The sequence below is a fragment of the Fusarium fujikuroi genome, chromosome FFUJ_chr11 (assembly GCF_900079805.1).
Source record: "Fusarium fujikuroi IMI 58289 draft genome, chromosome FFUJ_chr11".
In the NCBI taxonomy this organism is placed as follows: domain Eukaryota; kingdom Fungi; phylum Ascomycota; class Sordariomycetes; order Hypocreales; family Nectriaceae; genus Fusarium; species Fusarium fujikuroi.
In genome coordinates, this window is record NC_036632.1 from 2,263,129 (window position 1) to 2,286,937 (window position 23,809).

At 48.8% G+C, this 23,809-nt stretch overlaps 8 protein-coding genes; 4 read left to right on the forward strand and 4 right to left on the reverse strand.

Annotated features, from left to right (window-relative positions):
- Positions 1–337: 337 nt before the first annotated feature.
- On the reverse strand, positions 338–1,376 carry FFUJ_12082 (related to methyltransferase; the record flags this gene model as incomplete). XM_023571054.1 has 3 exons in its annotated part: positions 338–471; positions 528–1,097; positions 1,145–1,376. The coding sequence occupies 3 exons, from the start codon at positions 1,374–1,376 to the stop codon at positions 338–340; spliced, it is 936 nt and encodes a 311-aa protein (XP_023438067.1).
- Positions 1,377–2,517: 1,141 nt separating this feature from the next.
- FFUJ_12083 (uncharacterized protein) lies at positions 2,518–4,068 on the forward strand (the record flags this gene model as incomplete). Its single annotated transcript, XM_023571055.1, has 1 exon — positions 2,518–4,068. The coding sequence occupies one exon, from the start codon at positions 2,518–2,520 to the stop codon at positions 4,066–4,068; it is 1,551 nt and encodes a 516-aa protein (XP_023438068.1).
- Positions 4,069–4,457: 389 nt separating this feature from the next.
- FFUJ_12084 (uncharacterized protein) lies at positions 4,458–6,683 on the reverse strand (the record flags this gene model as incomplete). XM_023571056.1 has 4 exons in its annotated part: positions 4,458–4,898; positions 4,959–5,096; positions 5,151–6,415; positions 6,569–6,683. 4 exons carry the CDS (start codon positions 6,681–6,683, stop codon positions 4,458–4,460), a joined length of 1,959 nt encoding a protein of 652 aa, XP_023438150.1.
- A 1,102-nt stretch (positions 6,684–7,785) lies between these two features.
- FFUJ_12085 (related to para-aminobenzoic acid synthetase) lies at positions 7,786–10,481 on the forward strand (the record flags this gene model as incomplete). XM_023571057.1 has 6 exons in its annotated part: positions 7,786–7,934; positions 7,999–8,309; positions 8,367–8,818; positions 8,873–9,829; positions 9,880–9,981; positions 10,038–10,481. The coding sequence occupies 6 exons, from the start codon at positions 7,786–7,788 to the stop codon at positions 10,479–10,481; spliced, it is 2,415 nt and encodes an 804-aa protein (XP_023438069.1).
- Positions 10,482–10,918: 437 nt separating this feature from the next.
- Positions 10,919–15,614, reverse strand: FFUJ_12086 (probable ATP-binding multidrug cassette transport protein; the record flags this gene model as incomplete). XM_023571058.1 has 11 exons in its annotated part: positions 10,919–11,308; positions 11,367–11,510; positions 11,563–11,839; positions 11,894–12,322; positions 12,374–12,588; positions 12,647–12,864; positions 12,921–13,533; positions 13,584–13,714; positions 13,773–14,003; positions 14,066–14,826; positions 14,884–15,614. The coding sequence occupies 11 exons, from the start codon at positions 15,612–15,614 to the stop codon at positions 10,919–10,921; spliced, it is 4,140 nt and encodes a 1,379-aa protein (XP_023438070.1).
- Positions 15,615–16,561: 947 nt separating this feature from the next.
- Positions 16,562–18,365, forward strand: FFUJ_12087 (related to hexose transporter protein; the record flags this gene model as incomplete). XM_023571059.1 has 5 exons in its annotated part: positions 16,562–16,718; positions 16,797–17,488; positions 17,543–17,771; positions 17,833–18,098; positions 18,162–18,365. The coding sequence occupies 5 exons, from the start codon at positions 16,562–16,564 to the stop codon at positions 18,363–18,365; spliced, it is 1,548 nt and encodes a 515-aa protein (XP_023438071.1).
- Positions 18,366–19,065: 700 nt separating this feature from the next.
- FFUJ_12088 (uncharacterized protein) lies at positions 19,066–19,887 on the forward strand (the record flags this gene model as incomplete). Its single annotated transcript, XM_023571060.1, has 1 exon — positions 19,066–19,887. The coding sequence occupies one exon, from the start codon at positions 19,066–19,068 to the stop codon at positions 19,885–19,887; it is 822 nt and encodes a 273-aa protein (XP_023438072.1).
- Positions 19,888–20,030: 143 nt separating this feature from the next.
- FFUJ_12089 (uncharacterized protein) lies at positions 20,031–21,797 on the reverse strand (the record flags this gene model as incomplete). Its single annotated transcript, XM_023571061.1, has 1 exon — positions 20,031–21,797. One exon carries the CDS (start codon positions 21,795–21,797, stop codon positions 20,031–20,033), a length of 1,767 nt encoding a protein of 588 aa, XP_023438073.1.
- Positions 21,798–23,809: the final 2,012 nt, after the last annotated feature.

Here is a 23,809-nt window from a genome sequence, read left to right on the forward strand (position 1 = left end):
CTTATATCTCTAATACACTCACTTGTTTCTCTGTAGAATTTATGCTGAAAGCTTTAATACTCTTAGAGAGCGGTTTAAAACTAACAGATCGAACTTAGCTCTAGATAACTTTGGGACAACGGAGTGTTATGGTAATTAAGTCATTTTAAATCATTACATGACACCTCATAAGTCTAGTTATATACAGAATGCTGCTGGCACAAACCGTGTATATATAGGTAGCAGAAGATCTTTCAGTTCATATTAGGTCAATTCTATTAACGCCTGGACGAGCTGTATTTTATTGACTTATAGAAATTAAACTCATAGTCTCTATAGCTCTAGTCTTGTGACCGTATCAATTCAATGGCCTTCGTCCATAGACATAGTTGAGCTTGGGTTGGTAGCCATACGTCTTGATCTCAATCTCTAAAGCATCAAGGAACTCATGGAACTCTTTCGAATTCGCTGCAACCCCAGGAATTCCGCCTTCTGTAAAGTATCTCTGATTAGTACTAGATGTTGTGATGGTTACATATTAGACCTACCTGGAATCTTCTCATCCAGAGTTCGGAAGCACTCGACCCATAACTCGGCTGACACATTTCTCTGGTCCTTTGATTTGGCGAGGGCACCATAGCCGTGATCAAACTGAATCTTGTGGACATCCTCCAAGCCAGCGTCCCGTAGAAGCCCCTCGAGCTTGTATGCAATGTGAATGTCCATGCCAAAGCTGGCGGTAGACCACTCTTGCAGAGCAGCCTGCTTCCTGAGCTGAGGTCTGGTCTTCTCGTCTGCAAGGTTGTCAGGGTCGATCCACTCAGCCTCGACGAGCTGTATATAGCCGCCGGGCTTGAGAGATGAAACGAGATTTGAGATGACACGGTTCCACTCGGCAGATTTGATGCCCCAGATAAGAAGCCTCTGATTGATGACGTCGAACTTCGAGGACCAGTCCCACGAATGTGGAAAGGGAGTTCTTACATCGTGGCTCCGAAGCTCTACCTTGTGGGATGCATTCTTATCTTGTGTAGGGAAGAGATCTGATCCAATGTCGACTCCATAGAGCTCCAGATCGCTTGATGGGAGCTGGCGGGGCAGATCGCGAAGCCAGAAACCTACAAGTGTCAACAGCAAGAACAGACTCTGGGTAACGGAAACTCACCATCTGCAGCACCCGAGTCCAGTACGCGCAAAGACTTCTTTTCGTGGATAGATGGTACTACAAGCAATTGACCTCCCGTGGTAGTGTTTATGAAGAGGTGTTGGCGATGTAATCTTTCAATCTCCTGGGCATGGTGAGGCAGCATGTAGGTTCCTTCTGTACCAGAGAATGGCGCCAGTTGTGTCGAGACCGTCGCGGCACCAGTCACGGCACTAACAGTTGCAGAAGCCATTTCAGTAAATTCGCTTGGTAGATCACCAGGTACAGAGTCAAGGGAGGCGGATCAGTTCAACTAGCAGCTGTGAGCAACTGCTATTGCAGTGGTATTAATCTTTCAACTGCTATTTAATGACCATAAGCACAAATACACTGCAGCTGTCTACTAATTCGATACCATTATGGTGGAATTGAACCGTCACCCCGATTAAGCTGTCGGCTAGATTTGGCAGCATTGGCAAGCACACAATCCATATCCAATTATAAAGCAGATATGTTTGTAAGTCCTCCCATGAATAATCACGCAGGTATCTTGCATAAGATGTAACAAGCCTATTGGTATTGGTTATCAAATTTCAGGGCGACCCCACTATGCCACTCAACTCCGAGGTCATCGGAGTTGAGCAGCCTGGAACTGCCACAAATCTCCGAAGCTAAGTCCACAATTGCGTGCGGAATCCCTGTTGATTGCGCCAGACCTTCTATTGGTGATAATTAATACTATTTGGGCAAAGCTTTTGATGGCGTTTTGACTAACCTCACTTTGATGAGCTACCTAGCTTCTTTTCTCCTAGTCAAGAATTGGCAGGGGAACCAACTGCTTCAGCATCAGCAGAAATACGCCAAAATTAATTCAGCTCAGGCAAGACTACCTGGGATTAAGAAAGAAAGCGATGGGAGCAGCAGTTGTCTCAACCAACAGCAGGACTAAGGGGCGTAGCGAGGACCAACAGTTGATCAGGGCCATCGGACATCGACAGACGATACGCCCCGAGGATCCGTTGTGTTAAGCCTCGCATGGGAATGTTTTAATTCCAGCGATTAATCTCCCTTCCCGTTGCGTTATTCATCAACCATCATAGCCATTCCCTTCTATAGCTTTTCATGCACGCGCCCGATTTCCCAGAACGATATTCACAAACAAAGTAAAGAAAACAATCATTTACCTTGCAGTAGTCGGTCTGGACAACCAGCCTCGGGACCAAATTTACGCTTCAAACACAGCCACATTGCATCCTCAACCGACCAAGCTGTCGGTACAGTTCATCATTCGGTCCTCTATCATAACCCTGCCCCTCCTACTCGTCTGTTCCTCTCCCCCTCGAATCCTCTATCGAACCTTGATTCTCTCCAACCACATCCTTCTGGCCCGTACAATGGTCTCCGCTATCACTCCTCCCCCTTCCTCCGCACCGCCCTACCGACTTGCCAATCTTGCAAATCTCACCCTGGGCTATACCGTCTACCCTTCGTGGACTCAGAAAGACGGACCTGTTGCCATGACATCTCCTCCTTCTCCTCCCTACCATGACGATTCTTTGAAAGCTGAGCACTACCCTCTGATCATAAACAATGCGCTCTACACTCCGCCCGGGGTTTACAGCGTCCGACAGCTGGTCGCTACCGCCTCGCCCCTTCTCGATGTCATCATATCCCGCCTCGGTCCAGATGGACCAAACGACGTCCCTGCTCGCACTGTCCTTGTCAATGGTTTGGCAGCTTCTCTTGCAACTACAGGTAGAGAGTCTACACTGCCACTAGTCCACTCGTCCCAGGACACGGCGCGGCGAGAGATCGTGATTCAAGCAAACAAGATCGCAAAGACACTTGTTGCATACGTCCACGATAGCATTGACCCTATCAACGCCAATCCCAAGATACGACTCCGAAGCCCCTGCGAGGGACATCTCTGGACTCCAGCTGTTGCAGGTCTCCTATTGGGACCTAGGAGTGACTCGCAGCTGATGGAGCTGTATAACGAGTGGCTTCATCGAATGATTCTCCTTCGTGACAGTTTGATTCCCTTTGAGAACTACGACAAGGTGCCTTTCGTCATTCCACGGGACTCAGACCGAGGTATCCGCGACCTGGAAGAGCCTCGGAAGCTTTTCCTTGTACACTGTCTGACAGGCACAATCCAGCATGTCGCCATTGTTGATCTGGCCAAAGTCTTCACGGCGCGACATCTCCCTCGAGGTGGCTACGGCTTCCAGTACTCTCAAGGCCTCGTTTTGCCAGCTTTCTTGTCCGGATCTACTTCTCTTCATCTACTACGTTATCATCCAGCACATGTCTACGATTCCGAGAGTGAGGTCTTGTTTGACTACGAGCACAAGGAATACATCGACGCTCCCAGAACAGAGCTCGCAGCAAGTGAAGCCGTCTCTGGGGACGGGAGCTGGAATTTGCCCTCTCTGTTAGGAGTTGACACCAGGGTCACGGAGTCTTCTCTGGCTATTGACGCTGGGAAGGACGCTCTTCGACGTATTGTCAAGCTGCGCCTGACGCTGTACTCGGGCAAATCTGTGTCTGTTGACCTTGGTCAGATCGCCCGTGGTCGACGTTACGCGTATGAAGTCAGAGCGGAGAAGGGTTCTACAAATGCAAAATCATCACCTATCCTCAGTGCACTGTCGGCAGAAGGCGGCAATGGCATCCATAAGACAATTATCCACGATGCGGCAGACATTCTCTCGCGACCCGGACTTGTCATTTCACCACGAGTAAAGGACGGTCATGGAAACACAATCCACATCATTCCCACCTCAGACCCTATTCTCAAGCTAGCGCTTCTGGGAAAGTTCTATCCTGAGAACGTGATACTATCGAGAGAAAAGGATAATATCGATGCTCTTAGCAAGGCTGGTAAGGGTTTCGCAGAGCGCCTGGTAATCTTGGACCGGATTAATGAGAAGGCTATAAGCTAGCGAGCTTCAAAGGCCGGTGCAGCTCGTTAAGATCTCTGGAAGGGAGTATCAGATGCATTGCTTAGTTTCTATATATATATGCACTTGCATAAGATTCAACGATCTGTGCATAATGGGATATGTTAACTATATCTCAACTATTCATTTCAGGCGTTATGTGCCATTCACTTGATTGACAGTGTTTAGATCACAGCAAGGGTCAATTGCATCGTATTGTTATTTTGCCTTGAAAGAAATTAGAAATTACCAAGTACTCTTACACACTACGTTGCTGTTGAATCTTCAAGTAGAGAACGTTAAAATGATCTTGTCAGGAATTTAATGCATTGAAACTATAGAAATGGACGCTCTTGACTTTACATACTCTAATAAGATAGCATTAGACTCTATTACTGTACATCTGCTGTAGCAATGACTAGCTTTGTAAAGTCATCAAACACATCGAACTCGAGCGAGCTAGAAGGAGTGCCTCGATCCCCAGACCTTCCGGAATTTCTGATCTGATCAACAGCCCGGCGGACAGTGACTTTTGTCCGTGCAAAGTCGTCAGCAGGAAGTTGAGACTTGGCGAGAGACCATTCCTCGGCCGACGAAGCTTTCCAGATAGCCTCAGGTGCTGGGAGAGTCAGGTTGTGAATAAGATCGTTGTCTAGAGGCTCGAAGTAGTTTGGATCTTGCTTCTGAACACGACAGGAAAGTGTATTTATGGCATTGACAAGGAAAACAGTCCTTCGTATTGTCTCGTCCATAAGCCATTTGCGCCAGTTGCTCTCTCCACCTTCCTCGACTGTTGAGGTTTGAAGATATTGTTTAGCGAGACGTCTGGTCATCTGTCATGTAGCTTTAGCTCATGCTTTTTGTTAAACTTAAACAGGCGAGGTGTCATCTACCTTAAGGAAGAACATCTGTTGTGACTCAGCTGCACGTGTCTGTTCTGGATTTACGCTGACAAAGAACCCCAAGATCTGGTAGATACACATGGCATGAACCACCGCAAGCATGTCCGCATCAGATCCGGGTAGTTGATGCTGTAAACTGTTAGTGATACTGAATAGCTAGTTTGTGATCGGACGTTCACTTACAAATCCTTTAACAAGCTTGTTAGTCTCTTCATTTATGAGCGAGTAAACAAATATCTCGCTGACAGGAACAGATGCGTAGAAGGCCCCGACACAGCAGAATGCCTTAGCAAGCGGCTCTGCAACATCCCCAGCAGAACATCGGTAAAGCTTATGATGTACAAATGGGGGATATACCCCGGGTCGCAACATGGTACTGGGATAGTTGCTGACCATTTTAATGAGATCATCGTCTTTGTGGAGTCTGTGAAACGGACATGACTGTAGGTTTCGACTGATACCATATGGTAGACGTGGTATGGTGGTATTTGGCAACTCGATGCCACGCGCAGCTTTGACAGCACTATGAAGAGTCTTGCCTTGTTCGGTGTCGGCTTCCACATCAAATGGGGAGTTTTGAGTACTATGGTGATTGGCAATAGATGTTGTTCTTGGGTAGTGGCCATCAGATGAGACTGGAGTATTTAACATGGTTGAAAATCCGCCCGGCTGAGGTGCCTGACCCGGAGTGATCCGATTCTGAGTCAAGATACCAAGTGAGCCCAGGAGATCGAAGTTGAGATCCTCAGAAGCTCCCGTGAAGCCTCCCCCTTGCATAGGGTCATCGAGCTCTGGCGATATAGGCAGTTCAGGGGAGAGAAATGCATTCTGTGAGAACCAAGGTATTTCTTGCTGCCATCGAGACGCAGGGTCTGTCTCATTGGTCAAGTCAAATAACGAAATGCTGTCCCTCTCAAGCTGGCCTGGACTTGGCGTAGGATCTCCAAAGCCAACAGTTGGTCTGTTTGTCTGCGTGTTCGCATGCCACCCACTTATGTCGATACCTTGAGTCGTACGGGCAGGCAACGGCTGCTGTTGGAGAGCTGTAAGTGGTAGGCCATTGGAGGTGGCAGAGGTGCGGCTTTGGTCCCCCACGTTCTGCATGACAGCTTCGAGCTCCAGATCTGATTGACGACGGGCAGAGTAACTTGACAGCGATGAGCTATTCCCGGCAACGTTATTGTTATCATAGGCCTGTCCCGAACTGGTGCGCGCGTGGTGCCCCCGAGGCCGTTGGGATGCCTCGATCTGCTGAGACGTGGCGTTGGGATTGTTGGCCGAGACGTATCGGCACGTCTTGTTCCCGTTGATGCAGCGTGAACATGACGGCGTGCCCAAGTCGCAGCTCAATTTGGAGGATGCGCAAGCTGTGCAAGACTTCTGCTTGGATAGCTTTTGTCGTTGGGACGATTGAATACAGCGCTGTTGATGCTTGTACCGATATTCCTCTTCAGAGACAAAGAAAAAATAATTAGCCCACAAGCAACTAAGGAATGAATGTAGCAGAGGCACGGCCAGTAGTGGGATTGCTGGTGGTACGGGCACGAACCATCATCCACTCGAAGGGATTGATCACAAGGCACACAGGGGATAGTACTCACTCTGAGCGAACTCCTTGGGGCAGTTGGAGCACCGCCAGGGGCCCTGCTTCGAGGCGTCTCTGGCCCGGCGAGAGGTAGCCTCAGAGCGACTCGGTGGAAACAGAACCGGCTGCATCTCTCACTTCCTCCGAGGCGATGGCGAGAGGGAACGGGCTTGGACAGAAGACAGCAGAGCACGTCTACATAGCTCCGAGAGGGACGGGAGGGTTAAGCACGGCATGTCCATCCGATTAGGTTAGTGTATTATAGCGTGATTACAGGGATCTGCAATTAGCCAAACAGTCCCACCGCGCTAAATTGTATCGGGAAATGCGTATCTGTGCCCTATACCTGGGCCGGGGTGGGGGACAATACTACCCTACGCCGTTTTAAACACACCTGCATAAAGGCTCCTATCAGGCAACCTTACTCCGTAACCCGGGGTAAAGGATTGGTAATATCAGCCACATGCCGAGAGATAGACTAGCCAGAATTGCTTCCCTTATCATCGTTTCTAGTGAGTCTAAACTTGATGTTGTTCTTTGCCACGTCTCGCAACATGATCCTTTAATGTCGTGATGGCATGCAGAGAGATTCCGTTAAGGTCAAACAAAAGTAGCACTGCTTTAATGAATATCGAGGCGAGGCAGTACACATGCCTGTATCCAGAGTATGAGTCTGACGTGAAGCTCTAATCACTGTAAGTCCATGCCTCGGCGAGCACCCTCCCCTGTCTTTGCCACAGGAAACGGAAGGTAGCTAAGCAGTTTCGGATGTGCCGAAGAATCAAGCACTGGAACGAACTTGAACCATAGCTGACGACATCGGTATCTCAGGATTAAGCTGCACATCCCCGACGCAAGCAACAATGACACGATCCGGGCTGATTCTCAAGTCATCACTGACTGGGAACAAGAACATGGAGGGACGTTGAGAAGCCTGACAACAGCCAGTTACTGGCTCGCATGGCCCCAAGTCTGAAACTCTCTTTGGCTAGCAGGACTGCAGTGGAATACAGTGGGTAAGACTGTCTGTGTTCTCGATTCCAATATTTATCTCCAAATCGAGTTGCTCCTATCGAGTCGGCTTGCATAATAACCTGCGCTAGTCACATCAAGTTGAAGGCAAGCAGGTCTGCTGCTAAAAGACAACCACCATTCTTATTACATGCCAAGTAACATTTACCTGAAATCATTTTATCATCGGAGACTTTCATACTGCATTACACTATTACCAAAATGGGCACGATCAAGGTTCTCATTATTGATCATTATGATTCCTACACCAACAACATTCTACAACTTCTCCAAGGTATTCAGAAGGGTCACGATGGACAGTCCTATCCAGAGTGGAGTGTATCTATTGTTCGATTCGATCAGTTCTCATGGTATGTAGAACAAAAAGGATTCCAAGGCTCTAACTGTAAACAATGAGTAACTGTTTGTTCCCAGGGATCACTTCAAATCGGAAATCCTCCCTCACCTGGATGCCATCATCCTATCACCGGGTCCCGGCACACCACAGCGCGAAGCAGACTTTGGCTTCAACGCTCGGCTTATAAGAGAAGTCAACATACCCATTTTGGGAATCTGCCTTGGACATCAGGGCATTGGCACATCATTTGGCGCCAATATTATTCATGCACCAAACATCAAACATGGCCAGATCTGCCAGATCCACCACCGAGGCACGGGCATCCTCAGTGGTTTGCCGCAGAAGTTCGATGGGGTAAGGTATAACAGTCTTGTATTGGACATTGAAGGTATTTTGTCCCCCCCATATTGGACCTTCACATTGTGCTCATACTGACACTCTCTAGATGTCCCACCAGAACTTCAAGTCACAGCATGGACATATGACCCAGAAAACCCCTCCAAGAAGGTTTTGATGGGACTTCAACACCGGGAACGCCCTGTCTTTGGCACCCAATGGCATCCAGAAAGCGTTTGCTCTGCTCACGGGAAGCAGATCCTCTCAAACTTCCGAGATATCGTCTTGGACTTTTGGGTGACTAGCAACCCGAGAAATCAGTGGACCAAGCGCAGAGTTCTTGAGAACGCGTCGCTGCCCGAGTACATTCTTCAGCAGAATGCCGTTGAGCAAACCGACTTACGCAAGGCACAGGTTGCGGAAGCTGACCCAGCACGACTGGTCTCACCTTACTACGTCAAGTCTGCTAGAATTGGCAAAGGCCCATCTGCAGAGATTGTGTTTCAAACGCTGTTTCGGGGTAGATCCCTAGACGGCGAGGCGTGGCTTGATAGCGCCAAAGTATGTTCCTTCTATCCGATGCCAAACACCTTTCACATTCTGACTTGGCTGTAGGTCAGAGACTCACACTCTCGCAACTCATACTTATCATGGGCTTCGTTTACACTGAGCTATTCGACCAAGTCGAGACATGTGTCCTTCTACCAACATGGCAAGAACATCAAATCGGAGAGGCTGAATGTTTCCTATTGGTCGTGGCTAGAGAAGTTCCAACAGGAGACTATCGTGGCAAACACCGAAACACTTCCTTCTGAATCGTTGGATCAAGAGACAGATGTTGGTCAGCCTTTGCTTCAGGTTGGGCTTATCGGCTACTTTGGCTATGAGCTCAAGAGAGAATCATTACCCGGCTACCAGTTTACACCACCAGATGAGAAAGATGTCAGTTTGAAACACAGCGATAGCGAGCAGCTCTTCGCAACCACTGTGCTCCGACTCGATAATTACACTGGAGAGTGGACGCTATTCAGCTTGATACGTCGAGGTGAAGAGGATCCAATCGGCAATGCCATTGGCGCCTCGAGCAAGATAGGTATCGACGAGGCCGAGTTTGACCTCTATCTGACTCGTGTCCGCGAGGTTTTCGACGCGCCGCCTTCACCACCTTACGTGGAAGCACATCCTTTGCCCAATTTTGTCGCACTCGATAATGAGGCATCCTATTCCAACACGATCTGGGCAGCCAAGGAGGCCATCAAAGAAGGAGAGACGTACGAACTCACATTGACGACAAAGTTCAGGGCGAAGAGCCCAGAAGTCGACCCTTACAGCCTATACCTAGACCTTCGAAAACGAAACCCTGCGCCGTATTCTGCGTACATCCACTTTGCCGCTCATGACAAAACCATCCTTTCTTCATCCCCAGAGCGATTTATCTCCATCGATAGCAATGGAGTAGCAGAGATGAAGCCAATCAAAGGCACCCTTGCTGTTGACCCTGATCCAGTCGAGGATGAGAGGCGGAAGCATCAACTTGCGACTGATGTCAAAGAGCTAGCAGAGAATCTCATGGTAAGCAGATGTCTTTTACTCAAGACCAATTTGTCTCTAATCTTGAATAGATCGTTGATCTGATTCGATCCGACCTTCACAACATCTCACCACCAACCTCTATTTCTGTGCCAAAGCTATTGCATGTAGAAACATATCAAACTGTCCATCAGGTAAGACAACATTTTCCATGTATTACTTGATGGCAGCATGACTGATCATCATTCAGCTTGTCACAACAATACAGTCCCATATTGCTCCGTCGGTAGGAGGAACCAAGGTTATCGAGCGCTGCTTTCCACCTGGCTCCATGACCGGCGCTCCAAAGCTTCGCTCAGTTCAGATCCTCGACTCCCTCGAAGGTCAACGTGAGCGAGGCATATACTCTGGAAGTATCGGTTATATCTGCGCCAGCGGTACCGTAGACCAATCCGTCGTGATCCGCACGATCGTCAAGTCTGGCAATGACCTAGAACTCGGTGCAGGAGGAGCCATCACTTGGCTGAGCGAAGCGGATAAGGAATGGGATGAGGTCATGGTTAAAGCGAATGCTGTTGCCCGAGGCAAAGGCAAGGCGCAAGTACCTGATGTCGCTATCAGTCACTTGGGCACCTTCGTGGAGGAAGAGAGTCATCTGAGACAGGAGCCACTCAGAGCTGCAATCAGCGCGTGATCGGCGATGGAATAGATTGGTGCAGTAGCATTCATAGTCTGGAGTATAAATATCGTGCGGTCTACATAGAAACACACATTCATTCGATAAATTGTTCAACAGAGTAGTGACATAGAATAGATATAACTAAGTAAAGAGCCTCAGCAGTTGGGTTGGCTTCTCGGGATGGTTCTAGTCATTTTCAATTTTTGTCCGATGACACTGCAGCGGGAACCTAACAGAGTCACGGTCGGCGTTGAACGGTACATAGAGACGAAACCCTACCATGTCACCAGAAGAGCAGGATGAATGCTAATAAGAAGAGTGTATTAAAACTAGCATTGAAGAATAAAAAACGTTAAAACGGCTTCCCCTAGCCTGATTGAGCTCTAGGCCATACTGCCCGACAGAGACCAGGTTCAACGGCTTGACTCACAACAATGCCGAGTAGAGACTATCTAGAAGAAGTAGAATAACTTCCAACCTTTGACCTTGGTGGCCCAAGTGAAGAAATAGACCAAAGCAAGGTTACTGAACGTGAACCCGACAAAGATTCCCCAACTACCCCATTGTCCACCGAGTTGGCCGTCGCCGAGGTTAAATTGGTCCAAGAACTGAGTTCCAGTTGTCCAACGACATACTTGACAAAGGTCGTCACCAGAGGCCTTGGGATTGAGCAGTTGAGCGGATGCGGACAGAGCCCATTCTGACACATAGGAAGAACAAGTCTCGTTGACAGGGGCAGTAAACACAGTGAGATCTGATGGTGAGCAAGACACATCGACCGATGAGGTCACGGCCGTCACCATTCCGCCAAGAAGGTATGTGAATGGTGACAGGTAATAGAGCTATATCCATGTCAGACAAAATTCAAGAGTGTCTAGTTATGGAGATGCTGTTGCTTACCCAGTAACGCCAGAAGACCTGGATCTGGCTATAAGGAACAATGATGCCGTTGAACCAGTTACAAGTGCAGACAATGAACACGAGAACATTTCCTGCTGCGCCAAGATCTGGGCTAAGGGCCATCATAAAGAGACCAAGTAGGACCTGTAAGCGTCAGAGGAGTGCCACTAACCCAGACGACTTGGGCGTAACCTACTTGGAAGATCTCATATGTGAGAAGAAACAGAAAGATGTAACCGGCTTGATCCGTGGGTAACCCGGCTGGGAAGTACCAGATGACGAAGTACAGAACGGTGACCAAGATAGCACCAGGTATTTCTGAGAGTATGGTTGAAGACACGAAAGCAATCCATCCATATGCATGAGACGGCCCTTCGCGGAACTGCCAGTACAGACTTGCAAAGAAGTAACGCGCCAAAATCACGTTGACGATGGCGTTGCAAAGAAAGAGGATGAAGAAAACGCTAAACATCCTATAGGGTTTGTTAGCTATTAGGAGAGAATGAAGAAGTTGAAGCGAAAGTTACCGGTTCTGTAGATCCTGCGGGCTAGTGCCGATCTGGAAGAAGGTGAAGCCAACGAGGATAGCACTAATGACATGGACCCAGATCTTGGAGTAGATGTAAGGGGGACTACGCCACTGGTTAAGTAGCATCCTCTTTGTGAGAAGCACCGTCTGAAGTGCCACGGAGGCGTTGTACTCAGAGTTGTTTCCTTCGTCGACCCCAGGTGAGAGGGCCTTCGAAGTATCACTACTGATAGCGATCTCTCGTCCGAGTGCAGCAGCCTCTGGGGAGGCAGCCCATGTCGAGGCCCAGTTGGACCCCTTGTCAGAAGTGCGAGCATTGACACCTGCGCCGACGGTCTCGAGGATGAACTCGCCGGGGTTTGCACCCTCAGGACAGATTGCACCGTTACGAGCAAAGTACGAGAGAGCTCCAGTGACTTTGCCAAAACTTCATCGTGGTCAGAACGGTGGGTAAAGATCTTTGGGAATGGAAGCTTACTAGAGTTGGTTGCCTTCTGAGGACAGAGCTAGCAGATTGTCAAACTGGGAAAACACCAAAGCCGAGGGTTGGTGGATGGTAACAACAATTGCCTGGCCTTGACGAGCGAGTGTCTTGAGGTAGTGCACGATGCGAGATGCACCTTGAGAATCCAGTCCGGAGGTTGGCTCATCGGCGAACAAGATCTCGGGCCGGGCAGCAAGTTCAACACCAATCTAATTAAGCCAACAGTTAGCTTTGATGCGCGAGATCAGGAAAGACCTTGAAACGTACCGTTACTCTCTTCAGTCGTTCCACACCAAGACCGCCACCATCCTCTCCGATGAGGGCATCCTGAACGTCATTCAGATCAAGCAAGTCTAAGACTTTGCTGACATACGCTAGCTTCTCGGTCTTAGAGTAATGCTTTGGCTGTCGGAGAAGGGCAGAGAACTCGAGAGCCTCGCGAACAGTTGCTGTTCCGTCGTGAAGATCCATCTGTTGCGCAAATCCTAGGGACCATCGTTAGCCACTATTATACAGAAACTTGGGTGGTATTGATTCCTACCAACTGTCTTTCTATAACTCGAGCTGGGAGGTTCATCACCTACGAGAACCTCTCCACCGACGATACTACCGGCAAAGTTCGTCTGGCTCAAAGCGGTGAGAAGTGTTGTCTTGCCTGCTCCACTGGCACCACAAAGAGCAGTAAGCTCGCCTCGTCTGACATAACCTGAGATGTTCTTGAGAATATGACTCTCGCCGATATCGACGTTGAGCTGGTTCCACTTGAGGGCAACCTGTCCAATCCGGCTCGAAAGAACGCTGGTATGGCCGGATGAGGGGGCAGACTTCTCAACGTCATCTGAGTCTGGACTCGAAGTATCACGGCGCTTGGCAAACACGAGGGGAGCTCCACCATTGGGTGCGAAGCTCATGAACTCGCTTCCAAAGATGCCAGCAACAAGATAGGCCAAACCGATGGCGATCATGATACCGATGTTTCGCCATCTGTGGGAGTAAGAGAACCCAAAAGATCCGGCGTACTGCAGTCCCGGCACGCTAGTCTGGCCAGGTAAAGCGCCTCTCACAGCACAAGTCTGATGCCCTGCGACACCCTGTGCTGGGATGAGGTTATCATGGCACGAGAGATTCAGGTTACTGAACTCGCTACTAAAGAGCTAAACAAAAAGTTAGATTTGAAAGACATGGGTTCGATCGTGGAACTTACGTTCTCAAAGCCGTAAAACATAGGATTGATATAGTGCAGCCATCCGAAGGCTGGACTCATATCGTTGGGAGGAATCAGAAAGCCCGCAAACAGAAGAAGCACTGTGCAAGAGAATCCTCCATAGCGGAAACCTAGAAGCCGCAGAGCGTATTAGTGCGTGTCGCTGGCCAAATGCTGATGAGGACTCACAGTCATCCAGCGTGCCTACAAAGTAGGCAAACATGCGGAGGAGGTTACTGAAGCATACGGTAGATATAAAGAGCGTCAGGTAAAAGAAGAAGAACTTGCCGGCTTCAACCTGAAGCCGTGAAAGAAAGTAAAACACGAGAGTAAAGAGGACATGCTGGAAGGCGATGAGCGGCAGGTCAATAAAGAAACGGGCCAGCGCCACTGCAGCTGGACGGGTCAAATGGAGGTTGGCTGTAGGATAATGGTCAGTAACGGATCCTGGAGAGATGTAGTGCCGAGTTGGACCAAGATACCTTGTCTTTCCAGTACAGGCCTGTTTGTGTAGGCATCAAAAAGCTCAGGGAACTGTAACCATCCATTCAGGATCAGAGCAAAGTACAAGATACCACCACGGGTAAAAGCACCCTGGGCATTGTTCTCAATGTCAAAATACACGCTGCCACAGACAAGGCAGAGAATAATGGTTGTGATCCACTTGATGTAGTAAACCCGTCTCTGTCCTTTGACGAGTTGATACTCTCGCTTTAAGCTTTCCTTGACTTGAGAGGGCAGTGATAGTCGATAGGAATACGTTGGAAGTAGAGCATCTTCTTGGCCCTGCTTTTCTCGGTATTCGTCGATCTCAGTAACGAGGCGTGTATAGTTGCTAGATCTTTTAAAGGCTGCAGCAAGATCGGCAGAAGACTTGATGCTATCGGCTTCTGACCCAGGAATAGCCCTCCTCTCCTCGGGATCTGTCACGGTCGCAAGGAATTCCGCCGTTGTCTGGCCAGGGATGGGAATAAATCCTAGGTCATGGAAATAGCTCCAGGCCTCAGATGTGCTTCCAAAAAAGGCTTCGTGTCCTTCAGAAAGAACAACAACCTTGTCAAAATTTCGGTATATCTCTTCGCCGGCTTGGTAGAGTGTTGCAAGAGTTGTCTTGTGGCCGATGTCGGTGAAGGCTCTAAGAGCCTTTACAAAGTCCAAGGCTGTTGAAGAATCGAGGCCGCGGGTCGAATTATCAAAGCATTGAACCGAGGATCCAGCGGCTAGGACCTCGGCGATGGAAACACTAGACAAATGCAAGTCAGCCATGGTATTGACGATGAGATAGGGGCTTCTATCTTACCGCTTTCTCTCTCCGCCGGAAACACCAGGAGAGAATGCACCACCTACTGGAGTGTCTAGAGCATGTGAGAGGCCGCAGATCTTGGCGATAACATCAACCAAGCTCGCGACAAGCTTCGTGTTGCGAGCATCTGAGGGAAGAGAATTGCGAAGAGCAAACTGGATCGTCTGTCTGACGGTCAAAGACGCAATGTGCCTGTCCTCTTCAGGTAGATAGATGGTCTCCCTGGCATGGTCACGCCTGAAGACAGAAGAAGATACATTGGCGTACTCAAGATCGCCGGTAGTGGCCAGGTTTGATCGGCTGGCGACAGTACGGAGGAATGTGGAGCATCCACTACCGGGGCGACCCAGGACGAGAAGCATTTCCCCTGGTTTAACAACACCCGAGAATCCATCGAGGATTGTCCTCCCCTCAGGGATAGAGTTGCGTGGGCTGATTCGAGCCAAAACCTGTTCTTTAATAAACCGAACTTGGTCGGGCCCAAAAGTATTGATAATAGCTTGAGGCAGAGTCTTGACTTGGACCTGGGTCCCCGATGGGGCTGTGACTGAGAGATGCTTGAAAGATACGCCAATCTGTTTTGGTGTATCATTGCCGCCTAGAGCTTGACTCTGAAGAAGCACCCGAATCGCATCAAGGCCCTCGGAATCGAGGCCTTTGGGTACGGATACCTCAATCGCTGCATCTTTCTGGGTTTCGAGGACCGACCCGTTGGTGGGCGTTGACATCTTGGATGGTGCTTACGGGATGTGAACCTGGGCAGTAAGAGCTAGATCGAACAGGCTGTATAACAAATGGTAGAGCAAGATCAATCAGTAGAAGTGGCAAGCCAAACCGGCAGCAAATACTCAGTCTCGCTGCTGTTTGGGCCTGAGCAGCGACGCTGTAAGTCGAGCTGGTGGTGACTTAGACTGAATTCAGATGGATGTGGTGTCGAGCAGGATAGCACATGCTGTTGATTGGTCCGAATCACGCTAGAGAATAGCTTGACTTGGGTCCCTTAAGAGATGTTGGCTCACTCCATTTGCAGGGCAATTAATCTCCGATTTCCAATTGAGTGAGTATCGCTACAGACCATCGCGGCCTTACGTGATCAGGGTGTGCACTGAAGGGTTGGTGGAGCTGCCAACGAAGTCCGACCCTTGTTCGGAGCAAAATGGCAATACCCTCCTCTCTTCGGACTTGGCTGGCCATGGTCGGAGCTTTTCCGCTACACACACGACTTTGATATCCACGTCAAGAGGAATTGCGACGCTTTGCTGCCCTGGTCGCAACGTATTTTTTATGGTGCTAGAAGATTGCTAGACTACGCGACCCTGCTACTTGGCATCTTAGTCTTTGAGTTGAAGGCGATTTCTGAGAAATATCTGTTGGCTCTGTACTGCTCACTATTCAGCCTCATTATTGCGTGACAGTCTAAAATATGTTAGTGACATGTCTGTTGGTGTGCCGGCTGCAGTTCCAGACTGTTGGAGATAGGCTAAGTCTAGTATACACAGCGGCAAACACGATAAAGCAGTATGGTTAACTACCTGACGATACTCTCAATAAATAGAGAAGTAGACTCACATTGACTATCATTGTGTCTATTTATTTGTATCAATTTTTATCGCAATCAAACCTACAACTAACACTTCAATCTTGCAACAAATCTGCAGAACAAACGTTGCACACAATGGCAGATGCACTTGGTCCATCCACCCATTGGTGGAATGATGCCGGCCTGAGGAAACTCTACCTCTGGCTACCAGTTGTGATCCTCAGCAGTTCATACCAAGGTTTCGATGGCATGATTATGAATGGTCTGCAGTTGCTGCCCTCTTGGCAAGAAGGTAAGTGTCACTGTGTTCGACTCCGAGGTAAATCGTGTTAGTAAATTACGAGAGACTGACTCCGCACCCCAACTGCAGAATTCGACCATCCCGAAGGACCAGTTTTGGGCCTGCTGAACTCTATCCAAACGGTTGGAGCCATGTTGGCGCTACCTTTCATTGGCTGGGTCGTTGACAAGGTCGGGCGTCGCAAGTCTATTGCTTTTGGTGCCTCGTGGACTCTTCTCGGTGCGATCTTGCAGGCAACATCCAAGCATATTGCGCAATTCGTTATTTCCCGGTTCATCATCGGTTTCGGTCTTGCATTCACCGTTGTTGGTGCCCCGTTGCTCCTCGCCGAGCTGGCCCTTCCAAAGCACCGTGGAACCATCTTGTCCTACTTCCCTACGGCATGGTATACGGGAGCCATCATTGCAGCCTGGACAACCTATGGTACGCAATTTATTGAAGACTCGCGCTCTTGGCGTATTCCCAGTGGTCTTCAAGCCGTCCCTGCTGTCATCCAGATCACCCTTCTTTGGTTTATTCCCGAAAGCCCGCGTTGGCTCATCTCCAAGGGGAACGGCGCAGCGGCACGAAGCTTCCTGGTAGAGCATCATGCCAACGGTGACGAGAGCAATCCCATTGTGGAGATTGAATATACACAGATAAAGCAGGCTATCCTTCAAGATGCACAGTATAAGGAACAGGGCAGCTATCTTGATCTTATCCGAACGAAGCCGAACAGGAGACGACTTATTCTTGTCACTTTCTGTGGTCTGTTCCTCGAGGTGAGAATATTGAGGTAATCCTCCCAAGAGAGCCTTTGCTTACAGTATCTCCAGATCTCCGGCAACGGTTTGGTTCAATACTATCTCCATTCCGTGCTGAACAGCATTGGAATCACCAAGACCATTGAGCAAACAACAGTCAACGGCTGCTTATCTATCTACAACTTTGTCTTGGCCCTTGGTGCTTCTTTCTTAGTTGATAGGATCGGTCGCCGCAAGCTCTTCATTATCTCTACCGCCGGAATGTTCTTTGCTTTCATTTTGTGGACTACGTTTGCAGCTTGTGAGTACTTACTATCGCGAGATTTCAGTTTTATGAATGCGTGCTAATTTAATTGACGCAGTATATACCGAACACGGCACACGGAACTACGCGATTGGTGTTATCGTCTCCATCTTCCTTAGCAACGGCGCTTATGACCTTGGATGGACTCCGCTCTGGGCCTATCCGGCCGAGCTTCTTCCCTACGAGGTGCGAGCCCGTGGAGTTGCATATATGACGGGTATTATGCATGCCGCAGGGTTCTTTTCTTCTTTCGTAAACCCGATTGGGTTGAAGAATGCTGGATGGAAGTACTACATTGCATTTATTGTCTATACCTTCCTTGAGGTAAGTTCAGCGTCGCGCCTTTGTTGATGTACCTGAGCCCGACTGACTCATTGTCTTTAATAGCTTATTGCGGTCTGGTATTTCTTTGTTGAGACCAAGGGTTATACCCTGGAGGAGATCGATACCATATTTGAGACACCTGGGCTTACTTGGAAGCAGAGAAGAAATCTCAAGGCTCCTAGCCTTGTTCGGGAGACTAGCTCCATTGAGGAGAGTGGTGATGCTGCTCGAAAGTCTGACGTTGCGGTGTCAAAGGTAGAGCTTTGAATTCTTTAAGGGATGTGCTGCATGAGAGATTATCCACGTCCTTACCATGGCCACTTAAGGGGTTGACTAATAGAAGGGGAAATCATCTATTTTCAATGCATTACCTCAAGCTACATCCAAGTTGTCAAGGATTTATTTATTCTCTACCATGGATGTTTTAAATTATGGTAATGGCTGCCGCCTATAAGGTTAAGCTTTAGGCTGCAAATACAGTTGATGAATGTGATGTTTAACATGCTCTCAAACACGCCTGCTAATTGACATCCCGATTAAGTGGTTGCCGACTGGATGGGTTCGTTACTACCAGAACGCTAAAACCGTCGATTCAGCTCCCCACTTGTCATTTTAGTTAGTCAGTAGCTCAGGGCTGATGCTTGGTCGTGCGCCTTACCCTATTTGCCCCTGGCGCTGCGCCCTGTGGCCTTTTATTGACTCTAATGCGCCACAGATAAACAGGCTTACCATATGCACGCATCGCTTCTGTAAGCTTAATCAATAGTTCAGCCACAACTGACCACTATTGCAGTCTCTATTGCGCCTATAGTTTTATATTACCTTTCAGGAGTCTAATAACCTGTATTATTAACTATATGCAGCCTGAACAACAGTGTAAATACATCAGGCGCCCTCCTCTATTACCTAGATCCTGAAGTCCTGGTTTACTATCTCTTTCTAAATTTGCTTCCCCTAGCTTGTCATAATGTCGTCGCCGAAGCTGCTGGCAACGCTGCTGGCCATATTCCTCTCTTTTACGTCTATTTCTGCTGGGCCTTGTAAGCCCCAATCCTCTCTTTCTGAGTCTACCACTACCACCTTGGGCGCTGAGACCGCCTTCGGGCTGTCTAGTAGCACCGCGTCACTTCCAACATCCTTTACTAAGAGTGTTGTCTCGTCCGTCGAGGTTGCAGATTCCACCACCACATATCCAACAACTGACATCAGAAATCTTGGTACGACCACGGCCGACGGGACCACTGCTGCTGGTCTGCCGGTGACCACGACCGATGCTACCAATATTCCCACTACAACTACTGAAGCTACTGGTACTTGCACACTAGGTCCCATGCTTGATCCACAGCCAAATTATCATCTTGAATTTACTATCGGTGTTGAAACATGTTACCATTTGGACCGTTCATACCGTTGGAGGCTGGGTGGAGGTGCCAGTAATGGATTCAACCCTTGGGTACTCACAACGGATGGTGGTGAATTCTTCAGCGTCCAGAATAACGGTCACGTTTCTTACAGGCGTGGTTATGTTATTGCCCAAGAGCCAGGCACTGACAATATTGGTGGTATCTCTGACAGTGACACGGCAAGAGCCAGCTGGACAAGGCTTACTTGCAAAGCTTTCACCACCTCGAATGCCCCATTTGTCTATATGACATGCGTCGGAGATGGGCCCGAGAACTCTATATTCCAGATCTGTCAACTGTCACCCAATGGTCCACTAAGCCTATTACTTTCCTCATCAGTCTCGCCTGGATGTACTGAAGCACGGCTATTTGCTGCTGACTCTTAGAAATAAATGCTGTTTGAACAGGAAGTTGTTGTGTAAAAACCTATAAACTCAACCTAGAGGGGAGGGAGAAGCAATTATATGGGTAGCTGGTATACTGCCTGAACTAATTTAATAAGAGTGTTATTTTGAGTTGATAGACCCCATTAGCTACATCTGGCTTTTAGTAACCATAAAGGCGGGTCCCCAGTAGTTTTCCCAGTACATGCTGCTTCTATACACATTTCTAAATTGCCAAACGCAAATTGCCTGCCTGTCAATCCAGGCCCGTAGTGAATATACTTGCCAGAGTTAGTCATGATCGTCCGAGTATCCTTCCGAATTACCGGTTCCTCGATAGAGCACCAGCAAGTGTCCTGGAGGAATTGGATCCCGAACTTCTCAAGCTCCTCGATGTAACCCGCCTGCGAGGCAAGACTGTACTGAGCACGACCACAGGTGACTATCACGGCAACATCCCCTTTCCTGATTCTTCCCTGGCAAAGCTTCGACACCTCTTTGATCTCCCGGAAGGAGAAGTGCGGATTGCCAAAGGAGATAAGGTCGATTTCTCGCGGCTTAGAGCCATGATTGAACTCATCCCAGATTGCCTCGAGATGCTTCCAGTCCACATCAATAGCCTCGGGGATCACACCATGCGGGCACACCGCCTCGAGGGTGGGAGCTTCTGGGGTTAGGTTGACCATGTGGAACATGGGAGCACTGGAAGATGTAGCAAATGCGGCCGAGAACGCCTTGAAGTTGTCATTGTTCGGCTTCAGATTTTCCAGTCCAGTGATGACTGGAATGCGAGTCATTACAATGGCCCCGAGAGCGTAGCCCAAAATAGGCCAGAAGGAGTCATCGATCCCTCTCGGGGGTGTTACTCTGAGCCAGACAGAGGCAAGGCGATTTTCGTCCACATAGACCCCTGCCTTGGGTGCACGACCAGTCAAGGCAATCAGAGCCTCCAACATATTAGGGTTTTTGAGTGTCCTCGCGCCAAGCACACTGTTTGCGTAGATAACGGCATTTGACTCACCCCAAGCGATTAGATCACCGAGCTTAGGGGCAGTCTCAAGTAAGTATGGCGCGCAGGTGAATGAAATCTTGCCACCCATATCGACAAAGGCCTTAGCTAACTCATCACAAGCTGATCCGAACTCTGCGTTCACCCCGAGAGCCCGCCAGCGTTTTTGATCGACATTCAGAGAATTGATAGTTGTAGGGACTAGGAATCGGCCACCCCAGGCACGAAGTCTTTGTCCAAAAGCAACCGAACCTGGGCCATACCAGGCAGCATCTGCATGAGCCTGGCTGACATCCATCAGCTCTGGGGCTCCTATCATATCGGCCATTCGGATAATGATTTTCAGCGAGATCCTAGCCGCTTCGCCGTTGGCTCCATTTAGCATCGCTCGATCGGTATCACTAAGTCGGGTTTCGAGAGTACTGACGTCGATAGCAGGCTCTACAGCTTTATTGGCCGTACTGTCATTCAAGGGGGCATCCGAGACTTGTCCCCCCAGGACGTGAACGGTCTTCCCATTCCAGTCCAGAACTTGACGAAAATCTACTGGGTTCAGCGTAACCACGGCGGCCGTTTTGTTGAATAATTCTTCGGCAACCATGACTCCGAGTGTGATGATCTCCTCGCGACGCTGGAAGATGAGTGCCTTGGGCCCCAAGCCATTCAGAATCAGCTCCATCATGATGACGCTGCCGCCGCATGATCCTCTGCCTCCAGGTATTGCCAAGATGGTATCTTTCAGCCAACAACCGCTCAGCGGATGGAACCGATCAATGATCTCACCCGTCTTTAGGTCAACGCCGCCCCAGAAACTTAGTTCAACATCAGCTGACAGCAGTGTGGCTGAGGCGGCGCCGGTGACATAAGGGATGCCGCGTAATATGCGTGATTCTGGCACGGACATATCTGTAATGCCAAGGGGGCGTCGCACAGTTTAGATATAGTGTGGGATAATATTAGAGAAACTGTAGTATTATGCTGAGGTCAGATAAGCTGGACGTTGGAAGGCGGGGCGGAGATTTATACATAGATTTTAGAAGAAGACAATAGAGGGAACTTCGACAAGCCGTAGCCTCTTTAGCAGATTCGACCGGCATGCTTCAAGTGAGTGAGAAGACTGGTCTGGAAGACCTAACCGACGGGGTGTCGGGAGGCTCTCGGATCCCAGAGCCGCAAATATTAGCGAACAAATGACTGCGCTGATTTCTTTCACGATGTGGGGTAGTCTCGGGATGAAGTCCCGTATCTAGTAACATGTATATCAAAGTGGGACAGTAATATTCTATCTTTCATGGAAAACTCATGGGACACTCAAAAACTTATTAGACTCTAGAAACCCCAACTGGATCCAATGCAACAGTAACATGTAAAGTGCAGGGTCAACAGGTGATCCGGCTACTCACAAAGATGTTTCCTCGGTGCAGTCATGCTTTTCACCACATTATGGGGTGAAGCTAGCCCTGGTTTGGAATCTTGGTGTTAATTGTGATAAGGTTAGGAGGTTAAAGGTCACTACGATAGGAAACTTGGGCCCCGATCGGCACTATCTCCCGTCAGCCGTATCTCGGGACCTTCAAGGAACACTCGGCGACAGAGGCGTGAATGGAGTCTTCTAGCTACTTGAGCTTAATCTAGGGTATCTGCACAGCATATTCTGATCTAACCCAATTCGATACGGCTCTTTCAGCATCAGAATCTTCTACTTTTACTCAATTTGTCGAGCCTAGCTACACTGTGCCTAAGTCTATATTGCTCGTGTGTCACCAGACTGCAGTGCCGCTTATATTTGCTGAAATTCTCTCAGTAAGGTTAACATAGGGCTACCCACCGTGCCTAGGTTTGAGGCCCAGAGACTCTACGATTTAGTTTTCTTAGACATGATTCGGCTGTGACAGCTAGAGAGAAGCAAGGCCAAGTTCATCACTCTGCATGCTGCAGTGATGCTACATGTTACCTATTTGATGCATGGGATAAATCATGTTGACGGATCTTATCCGATTCAGCCGTTTTATTGGCACAGGGTGTTAGACATTTTGCACCGGAGCAAACGGAAAGAAGGACGTCAACTATTGATATGTTTTCTGCTTGGTCTATATATCGCTGGCAATTACATGTCTTCTATTCTTGTTTTACACAAGCTGCGGGAGAAGCTGAGAAACAGGCGATACAAACCTCTTATAGCTATATGGCTCTATTGATTCAAGAACCTCTAGTGACACCTTTGCAAGGTCTTCTTGATAATAATTATTTCGGATCCCGAGGAGCAAATAAACTACTCCAAATATGCTCATTGGTATGCCGCACAGTACTGGCTATCGCTACTTTTGGTAAGCGCTGACACCAAACATCATGCGATTTGCACCCCTTGGCCCATCGCCTGTGAGGTGCTGGATAAGCGTCAGGTTCGCGGGTGTTAGTATCGGCACGGTCCGGGATTAATGCATCCTAATCTCACGTTTTCTCACAGCGATAGTGATATCAGCACCTACGCGTAAGCACCACCCTTGCCTAACTGGCGCTGGTGCGTTATCTCGTCACAAGCAAACTCCCGCCGGATCCAATGGAAAAGGAACGATCTATTGCGTGGCTTTTGAACGGTCGGGGAACATGCACCCGTGTCCCGTGTGACAAGATGAAGATAAGCAACGTCGCATCTAGGGATTTGCGTGAAATGGCACTTTCGATCGATGGGAGGCACCGTTCCTTCAGAATTGGATTACGAGGCTAGGACTTGGCATCACCTCACAATGGGGCCTCATGTCGAGTCTTGGAGACAAAAAAGTGCATAGTCTTATCCTGTGTAACACTCCTCGCTCTGTTCACACATAATCCTGACTGCATAATGGCACAATCAGAGCATACGATTGCCTCAATCTGACTACTTCTACAGATAATGTATGACATCTTACTTTTTGG